Genomic DNA, 12,806 nt, shown 5'->3' on the forward strand with positions numbered 1-12,806 from the left:
AAGGAAAGGTACCAGTGCTGACAGTCCTGGGAAGAGGCATAGTTTTCATGGCCTTTTCGTTTCTCTCTCTCTTTTTTTTTTTGGCTGTCCTGAGTTTTCATTCAAAGTGCTGCCTTAGTGTTCAGAATTCATTCACTAAAGCCCCGCCTGTGTATTCACCCAGTTCACTAGGACTGGGGCCACAGAAATGCAGCCCCTACCTATTCCCCTGCCATAGGGGAAGCTTGCATGAAGCCCATCAGAACACTCAACTTGCCAGATTGGCCAACAGCCACACATGAGCTTTCTCCCCAAATTGCTTTCTCCCATTCCTCAATTTTCTCAAAACAACAACCCCGAGTGATAAGTTAGTCTGAGAGAATGTCAACCAGCAAGTTTCCTTGTCAGAGTGGGGATCGGAACCGGAGACTCCCAAGATCCTAGTCTGTGTCTGCCATACCATGCCAGCTCTCAATGGGGATTGAGTCCCTTGGTTGGGATTTATAGACTGCTGGTGGTGTGCCATGTTTAGTCAGTCGCAAAGTCAGAATCGTAGCTAACATTGAGGCCCTGGGAGAAAAGAGTGAAGAAGAGGATAGCCACCTCTCTCTCTCCGTCGATCCCTGCAGGATATTTGAACTAATGGCACCTTTTTTGCTGACATAACCATTCATATATGACCAATCTTTGGATAAGCAAAGGAATCCAGATAACTGCTACCCACTTAATATGCCCCAAGTCTCATGGTTTTTCTGTAGATTCAAATGAGTAGCCGTGTTGGTCTGAAGTAGCACAATAAAATCAGAGTCCAGTAGCACCTTTAAGACCAACAAAGATTTAATCAAGGCATGAGCTTTCGGGTGCAAGCACCCTTCGTCAGACTATCTTGTATCCCTTGTATTTTTGTGCACTAGCCTGACGAAGGGTGCTTGCACCCGAAAGCTCACGCCTTGATTAAATCTTTGTTGGTCTTAAAGGTGCTACTGGACTCTGATTTGGTTTTTCTGTAGCATTCCCTGTATCCTTTCCCTAGTCTCCGAAGTTGCTGGCTGCTGACTGTTGCCACTGTTATTTATCTCTGTGCAAAGCCTAATGTACATGAAATACTGCTGGTTTCTGAACTGCGGTTAATGTGGAGATTGATAGTGCGGACTTCTGCCTCTCTCTTTCCCTCCTGTGCAAATGTCTCCGCCAGGGTTAACCGTGGTGGTTACATCTAGAACAAGGATCACAAACAGGCTCAGCAAGCCAAGTTTCAAATGAATTAAAAAAACTAATTGTAGTTGGTGTCAACGTAGATTGAATGTCACACAGTATTTAATTCTGATAAGAATGGAAAATCCAGGAGTAGAGGGAACATATAAGCCTCGTGGAGAGTTCTCGATCTCCTCCACATTTAAGAGATTAACGGCATTACGTCTGAATCAGTCCATTATGCAAACTGCACGAGGGTTATTTATCTTTCAAACACTGATAATTTAATAGTTATACAAATGGAGGGTTCTTTTTTTCTTTTTTCATAATCCTTTTCTACAATCATTTGTTTTTATTGCACTGAGTTCAAACTAGATTTTTCGCCCCCGTTTAAGCTGTAGGCAGTGTTTTCGATGTAGCCGCCTTAGACTCCCTAGGGGATCAGTAATGTTATGCATGTGCCAGATTTTTAAACTATGTGCCCAAATCTTTTATTTCCAGAGCTTGCACAGACTGGTTGACGCTCAGATTTATTATAATGTTCTGTTTAATGTATTACTGACATTTGAGTGTCAGCGAACATCTCTCTCTCTCTCTCTCTCTCTCTCTCTCTCTCTCTCTCTTTCCATTGTGTTTTGTCTCTTTAGAAATCCAAGGTTGGCATTTATTGCCAGAGGAAAAATGCATGTTCTGCCTTATGACTTTGTCAATGGTCTCTTTTTATTTACCTTGTTGTTGAATAACACTTCTTTTGACTGGGGGGAAAATCCTTCTTCATGGCTCTCATTGCTGAGTATTCAATGCACTGAACTCAGAAATATTCAGGAGATTTCCCCCCACCCCACCCCCTTGACTTTGTAAATTAGATGTTGGCCAAGTGAGATGCATTAGAAAAGAGCAAGTGTCCAATAGCGCTTGAATACTGAATAACAAAATTTGTGGCGGGTGTGAGCTTTCATGAGTCACTGCTTGCTTCTTCAGTTGCATGTTTCGTGTATGTCAGAGCCATTTCTCCCACCGTTCCTTGGGCTAAGATTATAATAGGTCACATCATATGTACTTGCATATTCCCTGGTCTCCTCTGTAGTACTTCGGGGTTGTTTGCTCTCCATGGTCTTGTATCAATACCAGAAAGGCTGTTCAATAGACTGATCAGTTCCCCTGGAGGCAATTTCACAGGGCAGACCTTATGGCATACCATATGGCCTACAACAGAGAACACCAAACTGTGGCTCTCCAGATGTCCATGGACTGACAGTATGCATCTTCATGCTGGCAGGGGCTCATGGTAATTGTAGTCCATGGACATCTGGAGAGACATTGTTTGGCTGCTTCTTGCGTACAAGAAACAGAAATTCCCAGTGAGCTTTTTCTGAAACTCTACCCCAGTTTCTAGGATTTCCCAAGCTAGAATTGGCAGATCTACCCTCCCAATCCTGTCAGTGTGAAGTGTGTGGGAGTTCCTGTTAGCCCCATAGGGGCTAACGTGTATGAGGAGTTGCTGTTAGCCCCGTAGGGCAGGTGTAGTCAACCTGTGGTCCTCCAGATGTTCATGAACTACAATTCCCATGAGCCCCTGTTAGCAAACGCTAACACCTGTCATAAGCTTCCAACCCTCACCTCCAAAAAGAACAAGACTAGCTTAAAAAAATATCCCTGGAACTTCTGAGCATTTGGAGAAGGGCTCATGTATTAACATAAAATATTTATCTGTCCATGCAGTTCTGGTGCTAGAGGAAAGTGCCATCAAGCAGGACCTGACGTCTGCCGACCTTGTAGGGTCTTCAAAGGGAGGGACTTTCAAAGGTGTTTTGCCATTGCCTGACTCTGAATAGTGACTCTTTACCTCCTTCTTGGTCTCCTGTCTAAGTACTAGCAAGGGCCAATGCTGCTTAGCTTCCCACGAGATCAGCCTACTCTGGGATATCCGGCAGCCATACCTGTGGGTAGACATTATTTTGGGTCAACAGATTCCAGCAGCTAGCCATTCGGTAATTATTAAAAGGCATTTAAAAAAAAAGTTTTCTCCAACCTTCCATCACCTTTTAGGTCTTACATGTACAATTTGGGAGAAAAAAAGTTTTAGTGGATTACAAAGGCACCTCTCATCTCCACCCCCAACTTCCACCCTAACCCAACACCCTCATCTCCCAACCCAATGTCGATCAATATTTTTGACATTTGAGAATTCCAGTATAAGTCAAGTGTATAGTATTTAGCCAAAACTAGCAGGGAGGAGTTGCTGGCCATCCTCCAGATCACTTCCACAAGCCACTGCCAAGAAAGAAGAAGAAGAAGAGTTGGTTCTTCTATGCTGCTTTTCTCTACCCGAAGGAGGCTCAAAGCGGCTTACAATCACCTTCCCCTTCCTCTCCCCCCAGCAGACACCCTGTGAAGGAGGTAAGGCTGAGAGAGCCCTGATATCACTGCTTGGTCAGAACAGCTTTATCAGTGCTGTGGAGAGGCCAAGGTCACCCAGTTGGCTGCCTGTGGGGGAGTGCAGAATGGAACCCAGCATGCCAGATTAGAAGTCTGCACTCCTAACCACTACACCAAACTGGCTTCATGCATGGGGTGGGTGGGTATTCTCTTATCTTGTTAAAAAAGTTTTTAGACATATCTGAATATTTGTATTATGATGTAGAAGTGGCAGTGTTACTGTGCTGCAAAACTTTCCCCCTTAAATACAATGCCCAGACTGCTAGTATGATGTGAGAATTAGCATACTACAGTAGCAAACCGGTAGTTCTTTTATAAGCATCCAGGTTCTTGATCTGCTATCTGGTGACAGAATTTTAATAAGATAAACAATTGTCACATTGTTTGACAGGTGACAGCAGTATCCAAATTACTGAGTGAATTAGGTGACAAGCTGTCCTGGCATGTCAGGTTTTTATTTCTGAGTTTTGGCGCATAAAGATCTTGTATTAAGTGATATTTAAAGAAGACTCATTCTGTTTGACAGTTTTGTGACATGAGCTGTGAGCAGGAAGAAGTAATGTTTTGGTATCAAGTCAAAGATGAGAAGATCGTTGTAGATATGGTCTGTTTTATTAGCACTGAGCAAGTCTGCAGAGATGTAGACAAGCAAATATCATGTTTCATTATAAGATTTTCAGATGGGCAAATTTTATATTCCCCCCCCCCAAAAAAAAAAGTTGCTACTTACCCAATAACTGATGGGTGATATTTCTGAAGTAATAACACAGATTTATTACTGTTATTCTTGCAAAACAAATTATATCCCTTACCTTAAAGATTATTTTTCTGCCTTGAGATTTATAACTAAGCAATTCTGAACAGCAGTTTTCTTCAAAAACCTGAGATGATCTCTTCATACCATAATAAGTCTTTTGGTTTATTCCAAGCTCCTTGAAAATGTATAGTTTTGTTCTTCTAAAAGCCCATTTAGTACCCGTATTACGAACAGGTATTCTTCAATCAATATTGTTTTATGGTGCTTCCCTGTTTAAAGTACATGGTGCTTCAGGGGTTTCTTTGCACATTAAATTTTTAGAAGATCGTTTACTGTGTCATCCTATGTAGGCCTGCAGTCAGTGGGATTACACAAGTTAAGAAAGTGCAAAACATGAATGCAGTGTCCCAATATGGACAGTGGAAACTCATGGAGTAAAGGCTGGAAGAAAAATTATCAGGCTGAGAGTCTGACACCTCTTCCAGGAGAGTAATGACAGTTCTGTCTAGGAATCGCTGGAAACCAGTTTGTCCTACAAATGATATTGGATCATTACCAGTGTGTCCTCCCAACCATGTCTCAGCAGAGATGTGATCACGGGTGGCCATTGCTTTACCTCATTTTGGATTGTTTTAAAAATATTTAATTAAAAAAAAAATCCTGGCCCCCCACCTGGTGGAACGAGTTCCCTGGGGAGATCAGAGCCCTGCCCGAACTTCCACAGTTCTGCAGGGCCTGCAAGAGGGAGCTCTTCCACCAGGCATTCGCTTGAGGCCGACTGACTCAGAACATCTGCTGGTCCCCCCAGACTCTCCCAAAGTTACTGTTAATTGTTATTTATATTATAAATGTGGTTTTGTAATCCAATGTTGTAATCTTTTGATGTTTTATTGAAAGTTGTTTGGATGTTATAGTCTGTATAATGTTCCATGTAAGTTATATAATGTTCAGTGTAAACCGCCCAGAGCTGCAAAGAAATGGGTGGTATAGAAATCTAAACAAACAAACAAACAAACATCTTGATTCAAAGTTTTAGATTTTATTCATTTTGTTGGTTTTCAGGCTTCTTTCTGACTTTGAGTTTTCACCCTACTTTGTTTTATGATGTTAACTGTTTTAAGTAGTGATACACCCTCCCACCAGTTTCCAGGGGTGACCTGGGGATTCCCTGGAATTGAAGCTCATCTCCAGACTATGGAGATCAGCTGCCCTGGAGAAAATGGATGCTTTTGAGGGTGTCCTTTATGGCATTGTGCCCCATTGCGGTCCCTGTTCTCCCCAGGCTCCATCCCCAAATCTCCAGGAGTTTCCCAACATGGATCTAGCAACCCTACTCCTGCAGCGCCTGCCAGTGGTCAGAGGACCTGGCAACCCTAATCATGTTACTTGAAATGTTTTTGCGGACCATAACTGGGAGAGCTAGAGAAGTAGCTGTGGCGTTAGCCTTGTGTGTGTATATGTGTGTGTATTGAAACATTATTCCCCAAGCACTGTGGCAGAGCACATCTGAAACTCAGAATAGTTTCAAAAGGAGTTTCCCACAGAGGGGAGAGTTATGCTGTTCAAAAAGAATAGCGGTCCAAAAGAGCACTGGGTGCAAGCAAAGCATTTACTTAATATATCTCTAGAGTGGATTCCAAAGCCGGGAGTTGGGTAAGTTGTAGGGCCAGCTGTGGATGTTCTAACTTTTCTGAAAGTCACAATTCTTCCCGTTGGGAGCTACAGTGACCAGGATACTGGCAAACAGGATTGCCAACTACCAGGCAGGGCCTGGAATTATCCTGGAATTACAACTTTTCTCCAGACTAAGTTTCTCTTGAGAAAATGGCTGCTTCAGAGGGTTGGCTCTGGAATTATTTCCCTGCTGAGGACCTACCCCTCCCCAAACTCTTACCTTATCCAGGTGCCACTCCCAAATATTTTTACTAGGTGCCTAAAAAATCACACACTTGGCACCAGTTACATTTCAGTGAGGAGGGAGTTCCAATAGTTGGGTGCCACAAAACAAATAGTCCTGTTTCTGGCATTAGAAAGTGGGCCCTTAGAAGTTGACTTCAACCAGGCAGTATCATGTGAGCAGTTCCTTTGAATTCCTCAGCTTAGGAGTTTTCTAGGTTAAAAAAAATGAGCATTTTTGAATTGTTCCTGGAAGCAAGTTGGCCAGCACTGCAGGGACTTTGAAACCCCTTCCCCAAGATAAATGTGTACCAGTGAGCAGTCATGCATGAGGGATAACTGTAGCCCCTGGACAGTCTTCAGAGGCAGCCCACTCACATGTGCTAATTTAACCTGCTTGTAATCCTGGTTGCAATAAATGCATTGATGTTTTCCAGTATCTGCCTTTTTGTTGCTTATCTTTTTAATGTTTACCAATAGGAAAGTTTTAAAAGAAACCTCTGTGGGAGACCTCAAGCCCGATGAAACAGTGGAGGCAAACCTAGAAGCACTGCTGTTGTCCAGGCTAGACCATCCAGCCATTGTAAAGTTTTTTACCAGTTTTGTGGAGGGAGAGAGTTTCTGCATCATCACTGAATACTGTGAGGTGAGACCTTGAGGGTATTTTTCAGGAGTTCCTGAATGAGAGTTCCTAAAGTGGAACCAAATGAGAGTTCCTAAAGAGGTTGTGTGACAAACCTTTATGTATGCTCATTATTTATGTTCAGTTGTGCCCAGATATGGTCTTTAAAAACACAATTTACATGAGGGTTCTGTCACAAAGCAGCATACGGACAAAGGATCTTCGTTAACTTCATCGACTATATGTGGAAGAAACGAGCATCCATATGGATTTTTCTTGCTGTCATTGTGCTGCACGTTAGCTGAATCCAAGGACTGCCTCTCTTATTTACATCCCACCTTTGCTGTTATTGCGTTTCAGGGTCGAGACCTTGACTTTAACATTCAAGAATACAAAGAAGCTGGCAAAGTATTTCCAGAGAGCCAAATAATAGAGTGGTTTATACAGCTGTTACTTGGAGTCAACTACATGCATGAAAGGTATAGTCATTTAATTTGATGGGGACATAAATCTGAGCTACTAATATGGATGTAAACATTGATGTTTTCTTAATGCCTTTACCTTTGATATAGAATTCTGTTCACCAACCTTGATTCATATTTGCAGTAATCCTGGATTGCATTATATTAACATTCAGAGTTGCCAAGGCTTGGCAACCACAGGGAGACAGGGAGAGGGACATTGGGAGTGGTGGTTGCTGAGGGCATGCTGTCACTTCTGGGGAAACCCAGAAATGATGTCACACCTCTCTAGGTATCACCAGAAACTCTGTGAATGATTCCACATGGAATCCTGCTTGAAAACTCGCCGTCGTAAGCCACATGTTTGCAAGCTTCCTGACAGGAGACCCCTCTTGCGTTTTCTCACTGCCTCATTGTGGCTTTTTGCCTCCCGATGAGGTGGCAAGGGAAAACAAGTCAAACTCCCCCCCCCCCGGAATCAATCACAGCAAGCCACCAATCACAGCACAGTAGTTATCTTGGATACTCAAATTCCGTTATCTTGGAGACTCAAAAAATACTTCCGCATTGCTATAAAGCATCCTCCCCTATTTTGGGGGGTTTGTGTTGTTTTAGTCTCTATTTATGTTCTGGTAAATTTGTGAGAGGCTGGACATGGTGACTAGACCCCTAGGAGTGATTGTGTGTAATCAATAAGGCTTAAAAACAAAGAGCATAGACACCTAGCTGATCGGGAAAGAGCTGCTTCATCATGCACTCTCCCCCCACTTTTTCCATTCATTCCCCACAGCCAGAAAACACAAATGGAACTGTGTTTTGCCTGCCCAATCCCAAAAGGACTGTGCATTCATGCGATGTAATGGGGATGATAAGGTGGTGAACAATATGAATGGAGAGGCTCCCACACCAATGAAAAGTATCCAAATTTATCTCTTGGAGTCCCCCAATTAAAATGAACACATGAGAATACACTCGGGCACAGGGAAGACTTCTACAAGGGTGGCATTTTGAAGAATAAATATTTTAATAAATATATACCTATTCTATAATACCTATAATACCTGCTGCTGCTCAAACCTTTAGGTTCCTAACTTGTGTATATAGGTTACTTGTTGTTTCTTCTATACAATCACTGATGTCATTTCCCCCTCCTTCCTGTTTAACAGGGCTATGATTAATACTGTATTCATTCATATATGTGTGTGTGTGTGTTTTCCAAATATTGATCTCTAAATCCTAAACAAAGGTAAGTGGCAATATCAAATGCAGACAGTAACAATTTGTTGTTTGTTTCCTTTGAGCTTCTTAAAAGTATTTAGCAACAAAATGTTGACTGATGACAATAATTCATAATTGTTTCATCTAGTTGACTAAAGGAGCACTTAATTTTTTTTCAGGAGGATTCTTCACAGAGATTTAAAAGCTAAGAATATATTTTTGAAAAATAATTTCCTTAAAATTGGTAAGATTTTGTAATTATGGCAACATTATTCCATAATATCCCTTTGCATTTATTATAAATATATGTTATAAGATCACTGTCTCTCTTCCCAGTATGGGTGCCTTATCTTATGAGGAGGGGGCTTCTGTCTGCTCCTTATAGAAACATAAAGTTTGGAATACGTTTTGGCCCAGATGACATACACCCAAGAGTTCTGAAAGGACACAAATATGAACTTGTGGATCTCCAGACAAAAATATGCAATCTATCACTAAAATCTTCCTCCATGCCAAAGAACTGGAGGGGAGCGAATGTATGGCCCGTCTTTTAAAAAAGATCCAGAGGAGATCTGGGAAATTACATGCCGGTCAGTCTAACATCGATACTGGTTATGTGGGTGGTATCTGTTATTAAAGATATGAAAGGCCCATTAATGAACAAAGTTATTGAGGAAGAATCAGCATGGATTCTGTAATGGAAGATCTTGTCCAACTAAGCTTTTAGATTTCTTTGAGGTGGTGAACAAACATGTGGACAAAGGCAACCCAATAGATGCTGTTCATCTAGACTCCCAGAAAGCTAATAATAAAGTTCCTTGTTAAAGGCTCCAGGAAAACTTAGCAGTCATGGGATCAGAGCACAAGTCTTCTTGTGGATTGAACCCTAATTTATTAACAAGAAGCAGGCAGTGAGCATATATGGGCAGTTTTCTTAGTAGAAGGTGGTAAGCAGTGGGGTACTGCAGGACTTAGTACTAGAGCCAGTGCTTTTTTAGCTAGTTCATTAATGATTGGCAGGGGCATCAGGAGAGCCACAGTTCAGCCACCTTTGATCTAGCATAATATTGACTCTCAAGAATTCTCTGGAGCGACATGTATTTTAAAAAAAACAAAATGGGTATAAAATGTACAGATATAATAATGATATCAAGCTTAATTTCCCCTTCTTGTTTCATCAACTGTTTTTTTTTCCTTGACATAACTCAATGTAAAAATATCTTTCAAGGGGACTTCGGAGTTTCTCGCCTCTTGATGGGATCCTGTGATTTAGCAACTACGTTTACGGGGACACCTTTTTACATGAGTCCTGAGGCACTTCAACACCAGGGTTATGACACAAAATCAGACATTTGGTGAGTAGGCAGTATTCACTTCCAAGTGAATTATTTATTTACTCGATGATCTGGGTACCGGTGTTGAGGCGCTTATCTCTGGGGGGAAACAGTTATTTGGACATATATGGTGCCCTGCTGTTGTCATACTTACGCTGTAAGATTAACCCTGCTCAAGGACATAGGCTTGACATCCTGGCGGTCTGAGAACTTGGGATTCTCGGTGTTACTGCTTTTTCTGCTCAGTGTTCCTTTAGTGTATTCTGGTTTATCTGGATCATTTACACTCGATGTTGCATGGGGGAGAAATTAGAAAGGGAATGTGCAAGTGACTCATTTTGACAGAACCGCACTTAGTCCGTGTCAGCAAAGTGATCCAGGAGGAAGTGGGTCCTCTTTTAATTGGTGTTATCACACCCTTTATGAAGTCAAAATCCTGTGATATTGTACATTAAAAATGTAATACACAGTAATATCAACAGCTAGTCACGATCAAATTTCAAATCTCCCCTTGCCATTTGGACTGTCAGCTTTCTGGATCTCTACCAAATCTGCATGCCTGTTAGTGTGTAGTACTGTGGAAGTATTTGAGTCCTTTGTCAGTGACTTTGGATGCTTACAAAATTCCCCTCTCCCATATTTATTTCCAAATGTTTGGTTCTTGAATGATTGGATCTCGTTTCTGGAAAAGCATTCTGAGTGAGAGTCTCCTGCCTTTAATTTTTGGAAGTTGGTCACTGCATATATGTAGTTTGCTGCAGTTTTGAGTTTCCCCCCCTCCCCCATAACTCATCACACTTTTTTTTTTTGCCATCAAGTCATTGATTTATGGTGACCACATGGGTTTTTCAAGGCAAGAGATGTTCAGAGGTGTTTCCCTTTGCCTGTCATGACCCTGTTATTCCTTGATGGTTTCCCTTTCAAGTACCAACTAGGGCCAGCCCTGCTTAGCTTTCTGAGTCCTGAGAAGACTGTGCTTGCCTGGACTAGACAGGTCAGGGCACCATCCAACAACACACAGCTTTTTTGTAAACAAGTAATAAAATGGCTAGGATTGGCCTCATGTACCAACTATTATGGTGCTGTAATGTGAGTTTCACATTCTTGCATAAATACACCTGCTATACGTAAATGTTTAAAGTTGTCCTGTCTAATTTATATTAGTGTAATTGCTTGTTAACATTAAGTGTGCTTAGGATGACACTGTTAACTCTTGTTTATTGGCATTCTTCCATTCCATATTTTAAGGAAGGATTTTGCTTTCCTAAAAATGAAAATGATTTGATAGGGAACAATTTCTAGAGTTTTCCTTCCTATGCTTGTCCTGAAGATCGGGATTTATCTGTAGTTTCTGATTTCCAATGTTTCTAATCAAGTACACCTTGGTGTTTTTTGTTAGGAATCAGAAAATGCAGAAAAAATCCCTCTGTTCAAGGCAAACATAGGAAGTGAAACAGGAAGGAAAACTCCAGGGTAATGAAGGGTTTGGCATATTTTGTTGCTTTTGTTGATGCTGAGATCTTTTTCTTTGTGGGCGAGGGGGGGGGCGTAGGCTCCTATTCTTGACTTCCTTCTGAAAATGTAGCTAGGGACCAGCTTAACTTAGGTATTAGGACTGGCTATACCTAGGATTTCCAGGTCCCACCCAGCTAATGGCAGGGGATTGTGTGTATAGGATTGCCAGCTCCAGGTTCGGGCTCTCCTGGAGATCTGGAACTGGAGCATGAGGCCAACAGAGAACTCAGTGGGGTACAATGCCATGGATTTCATCCTCCAAAGCATCCTTTTTCTCCAGAGGAACTGATATCTGTAATCTGGAGATGACCTGTAGTTCTGGGGGAAATCCCCACATCCCACCTGAAGGGTATAGTTTCAAAATGTGTATTGATTTTCAACATAAAGCTGTCTGTTTCATTTAGCCGATGTTAAAAGACAACTACATCCTGTGTTGTGCTTACTTGGTTCTGAATGGGAAAGGTTTTTATGTGGGAGAATATGGGAGAAGCTCAGGAACAAATCCTCAGAAAGAAAGCATGGATACAAGATGTGCTTGGTTTCTACAAATGGCTTGTTACTCAGTTTCTACAAACCCATATAAAATAGCTTCCACCACCACTAGTCTACCTGTCCAGGTGTGGACTGGTCACTTAGCTCACAGGGTAATTTTTCAGAGGGCCTCCAGGGACAATTGGGCAATCATTGTCAGTTGATGCCAGTTCACCAACAAGGGCAACTGGTGTCAGTTCACCTCTTCCTTCATAGTTGCCCATTTGTGAGAGGAAGCAACGGGTGAAGTAGTGCTCATTGCTGGCATCATTGAGTGTCCCCTGCAGATGCCTCAGTGTTGCTCAGCTTAGCTTGTTCCGGGGCCATTTTCACTCCCCAGGCCCCTGCTGTTTTTGCCTCGGAGGGCAAAGGTAGACATAACATTTAAATAGAAGTCACAGCAGGCTTTCCACTCCTGGCGAATGCCACAGTCATTCATCAGTTTTGCCCTCACCTCATGCTTAAATTGTGCTGCCAGCATTTCTCTTTGTTAAAAAGTGCTACCTGTGCGTTTATTCAAGAACACATTGATCCTTCCTCTTATTTAAAAAAATGCTGCAAATGAGTAGAAGATGAAGGAAGAGGAGGTATCTGTTATGAAGACATAGGAGTTAGCCAGCTCGCACTATCCACAGCTGCTTTATGCTGTAAACCTTCTCAGAGTATTAACCCTGAAGAGGGAAAGGTACATTTGGCTTGTGTACAGTGATGGTGCTTGCAAATAGTCCCATAACTCCCGCAAATATTATGTTGCATCTGTCTTTGCCACATCAAAATGTCTGACTCGTATCTAGCAGCAACTTGTGGGGTAGGCTGTAGGATTAGGTCCAGCCTTCACCATTGAGTGCCTTTGAAAGGGA

General features: G+C 42.1%; 1 protein-coding gene across 5 annotated transcripts in view; it reads left to right on the forward strand.

Annotated features, from left to right (window-relative positions):
• NEK11 (NIMA related kinase 11) overlaps positions 1-12,806 on the forward strand; it is a 111,440-nt gene that overhangs the window by 23,225 nt on the left and 75,409 nt on the right. For all 5 annotated transcript variants that reach the window (XM_077303606.1, XM_077303604.1, XM_077303608.1 and 2 more), the window contains 4 exons: positions 6,746-6,911; positions 7,248-7,366; positions 8,746-8,810; positions 9,795-9,921. In XM_077303606.1, the coding sequence (XP_077159721.1) occupies positions 7,356-7,366; positions 8,746-8,810; positions 9,795-9,921 (203 nt within the window). In that variant the 5' untranslated portion in view covers positions 6,746-6,911; positions 7,248-7,355. The remainder of the gene's footprint in view (positions 1-6,745; positions 6,912-7,247; positions 7,367-8,745; positions 8,811-9,794; positions 9,922-12,806) is intronic.

This window comes from Paroedura picta, chromosome 11, assembly GCF_049243985.1.
Source record: "Paroedura picta isolate Pp20150507F chromosome 11, Ppicta_v3.0, whole genome shotgun sequence".
NCBI classification, from domain to species: Eukaryota; Metazoa; Chordata; class Lepidosauria; order Squamata; family Gekkonidae; genus Paroedura; species Paroedura picta.